Genomic DNA, 4,226 nt, shown 5'->3' with positions numbered 1-4,226 from the left:
AGGGATCTTCACTTACGCTTGTGGAAGAAGCATTGGTCGGTGAGCTTGGCCTGCAGGGTGAGCGTCAGACGCTCTGTCTACGATGGACAGGCAACGTAATGCGTACGGAACGAGATTCAAAGGTGGTGGAACTTAGTGTTTCTGGTATTGATCGACCGAGATTCAAACTGCGAGATACTCGAACAGTGAAAGCACTGTCGCTTCCCCACCAATCCATGAATTATCGAGCTCTTTCTAGTTCATTCTCTCATCTACGGGGTCTTCCCATTACCAGTTACCAGGAAGCGGTTCCACGAGTTCTTATAGGTTTGAACAACTTACGCTTAACAGTTCCGCTCTCTATTAAAGAAGGTCGACCGCAAGAACCAGTAGCTACTAAAACGAGACTCGGGTGGTGTATTTATGGAGGAACCACAGAAGACCGATCGAAACTGTCCGTGAATATTCACAGCAACGATTGTTCATGCGACAACACTCTACACACTGCAGTGCGGGACTATTTTGCCTTAGAGGACGTAGGAGTGGCGGGCCGAATAGTTTTGGAATCCAAGAGTGACAAGCGAGCCAAACAGATTTTAGAAGAAACGACAATCCGGAAAGGTGACCGGTTCGAAACAGGCCTTCTTTGGAGATTTGATCACTTCGAATTCCCTGACAGTCGCCCAATGGCATTGAAGCGCCATGAATGCCTCGAGCGTAAGCTCAAGCGAAACCCGGAGATGCTGGAATGTGTTACGAAACAGATTGAAGAATATCAGGTAAAAGGATACGCTCGTCGCGCTTCTGAGAAAGAATTGCAGAAAGAGGATTGTTGAAAAGTATGGTACCTTCCACTGGGAGTAGTGGTGAACCCAAAGAAACCACACAAAGTCCGCATGATTTGGGATGCAGCTGCAACTGTAAATGGAGTCTCCTTGAATGCTATGTTACTCAAAGGTCCTGATCAACTTGCTAAGCTACCATGGGTGCTTTTCCGGTTCCGTCAATTCTCAGTGGCTGTGTCTGGTGATATTGCTGAGATGTTCCACCAAATCCGTATTCGCCCAGAGGACCAACACGCTCAGAGGTTCCTGTGGAGGACAGACCCCTTTAAAGAACCGGAAGTTTTTGTTATGCAAGTGGCCACTTTCGGTGCAACGTGTTCCCCAGCTTCAGCGCTATTCGTAAAACGAAAAAATGCCCTAGATTATGAGAATGTTTACCCCCGGGCTGTAGAAGAGATATTCGATTGTCATTATATGGACGACTACCTCAGCAGCTTTGGAACGGAGAGAGAAACTGAAGAAATCGCCAAAGAAGTGAAAACCGTACATGCTCAAGGAGGCTTCAATATTCGAGGATGGAGATCTAACAGTTCGAAGGTTCTAGAAGGATTGGGAGAACCAATATCTGCCGATCCAAGGTCCCTGAATCTTGAACATACGAACATCGAAAGAGTTTTGGGAATGCATTGGCTGCCTGAAGATGATTTCCTGGCATTTTCAACAAGTTTTCAACCACAATTGTGTGATCTTATAGCAAGCAAACAACGTCCTACGAAGCGCCAAGTACTCAGAATCCTGATGAGCGTCTTTGATCCGCTGGGCTTGTTAGCGGCCTTCGTAATCCAAGGAAAGGTTCTGCTGCAAGACATTTGGCGTGCAGGCACGCAGTGGGATGAGGAAATAAGCGATCGAGCTAACGAGAAGTGGGTAAAATGGATCGAGCAATTCCCGATGGTAGCCGATGTTCGTGTTCCAAGGTGCTACTTCCCAAGCGCCAATAAGTCTTCCTATCGTCAGCTAGAACTCCACATATTTGCCGACGCCAGCGAAGACGCGTATGCAGCGGTGGCCTATTTTAGAATCCCTATTTCGGCAGACGGTTTCCGGTGTGCCCTCGTTGCAGCCAAGACCAAAGTGGCTCCTTTACGCCACTGGTCGATTCCCCGGCTGGAGTTGCAATCTGCGGTTTTGGCAGCACGCTTGGAAACTTTTATCAAGGAAGGACACAAGGTGAACGTTACACGAACAATATTCTGGTCAGACTCAAGCACCGTTTTGGCGTGGATTCGGTCAGACCATCGGCGCTACTCGCAATTTGTAGCTTGCCGGGTATCGGAGATTTTGTCGACGACTTCCATTGCTGATTGGCGATGGGTACCTACGAAACAAAACGTTGCGGACATGGCTACAAAGCAGGGACAAGGAGATCAATTGAATACGGATAATTTCTGGTTCAAAGGACCAGGATTTCTATTGCAGAGAGAAGAGAATTGGCCACAGCCGAGATCCATTCAACCGACTGAGGAAGAACAAAAACATTGCTTAATCCACGAATCTGCAGCCATCCCAGAATCGATAATTGATTCATCCAAGTTTTCCAAATGGGAACGAATGCTGAGGACGATGGCTTACGTTTTTCGATACGTCGACCTCTGTGAGAAGCGTCAACCTCGGTGGAAAGAAGCTTGTCTCAATCAAGCTGAACTACAATCCCGCTTGAAAAGAGTTCGTCTCAATCAAACTGAATTACAGAAAGCAGAAAACTACCTGTTCCAGACAGCTCAATGGTCGGGCTTCCTAGAAGAAATGTCTACGCTCAGTTATCACCGTCAGAAGTCGAGTTCGAATCACATTCCAATGGAGAAAGGAAGCAAACTCTACAAGCTTTGTCCTTACATGGACGAGCGCCGTGTCATGCGAGTAGATGGACGAATCGGTGCTGCCGCTAACGTAGGAGACAACGTCAAATTTCCCGTTATACTACCCAAGACGCATCGAGTAACAGTACTGCTAATCGACTTCTACCATCGTAAGTTCAAACATGCTAATTTCGAGACAGTCGTTAACGAGCTTCGCCAGATTGTTTACATTCCTCAAGCTCGCTCTCGCGTCAAGCAGGTGATAAAATGCTGCCAATACTGTAGAGTGTATAAAACCCGACCACAGGTTCCTAGGATGGCCCCCTTACCAGCAGCAAGATTGGCCTCGTACACACGGCCGTTTACCTACGTTGGGCTTGATCTCTTTGGCCCAATTTTCGTCAAAGTCGGAAGGAGTTCGGCGAAAAGGTGGATCGCACTCTTTACGTGCCTGACATTGCGCGCCGTTCACGTTGAGGTGGTGTTCAGCCTGAGCACGGAGTCCTGCATCCTGGCAATTCGTCGTTTCATCGATCGGCGTGGATCCCCACTGGAGTTTTATTCCGACAACGGTACCAACTTTAGAGGGGCGGACAACGTGCTGCAGGAACAGGTACGAAATATTCAAGAGGGACTCAGTTCAACATTCACTAATACAACTACCAAATGGATATTCATTCCTCCCGGTACCCCCCATATGGGTGGCGCCTGGGAAAGAATGGTGCGTTCCGTAAAAACGGCCATGGAAAGCAGCATCAGTGCAAATCGGAAATTAAACGACGAAGGTTTGTGGACACTTGTGATTGAGGCTGAAAGTATCGTCAATTCTAGACCTCTGACATATCTACCCTTGGAAGCTGAAGAAAATGAGGCGATCACTCCTAACCATCTGCTGCTGGGAAGCTCCAACGGTGTGAAGCAGCCATCAATTGAACCGATTGGAGAAGCGTTTGCGTTGAAGAACGCTTGGAACCAGATTCAGCATCAAGCGGATATGTTTTGGCGTCGATGGGTTAGAGAGTACATGCCGGAGCTTACACGTCGCTCTAAATGGCTTGGTGAAACGCGACCGGTTGGCGTTGGAGATCTCGTTATCATTGTAGATGAGGCACGAAGAAACGGCTGGGTGCGAGGCAGGGTTAACGAGGTCATTCCTGGGCAAGACGGGCGAATTAGAAAGGCGATCATTCAAACTCAAAAGGGGCTCACAAGGCAGTCGGTCTCAAAACTTGCATTACTAGACGTCGCAGTAGGAGGTAACCCAGGATCATTCTGACCTGTGTTACGGGGGAGGGGATGTTGGCAACTGGGTGCACTGGTCCAGCTCAAGCGTCGCGCCATTATACGTCGGCGCCTTCAACTGCAGTTCAGCGGCGAGCGGGTTGACGTTTTCTTAAGCAGCGACGGATGACAGGACCATATCCGGTGAAAAGTTCGCAGACTCCAGATCGTTTTCTTATGCTAAATTATTAATTGTTAACCCTACCTAAAATTGGAATATTAGCCTATTAATTCATACCTACCTAGTGACCTACTAAAACTCTAGTGAAAGTTCTGTTGTAGATAGTGCCGTTTCTAATACTGCTTTTCGCGTCATTCAGGT

At 47.9% G+C, this 4,226-nt stretch overlaps 1 protein-coding gene across 1 annotated transcript; it reads left to right on the top strand.

The window, feature by feature from the left end:
* The first annotated feature begins 1,238 nt into the window (after window positions 1-1,238).
* Window positions 1,239-3,899, top strand: LOC129743293 (uncharacterized). Its single transcript, XM_055735279.1, has one exon. It carries the CDS (start codon window positions 1,239-1,241, stop codon window positions 3,897-3,899), a length of 2,661 nt encoding a protein of 886 aa, XP_055591254.1.
* The last annotated feature ends 327 nt before the right edge of the window (window positions 3,900-4,226 follow it).

The sequence above is a fragment of the Uranotaenia lowii genome, chromosome 2 (genome assembly GCF_029784155.1).
Source record: "Uranotaenia lowii strain MFRU-FL chromosome 2, ASM2978415v1, whole genome shotgun sequence".
Lineage (NCBI taxonomy): Eukaryota > Metazoa > Arthropoda > Insecta > Diptera > Culicidae > Uranotaenia > Uranotaenia lowii.
The sequence above is the reverse complement of the archived record's forward strand: the minus strand, read 5'-3'. Positions and strand labels throughout refer to the sequence as shown.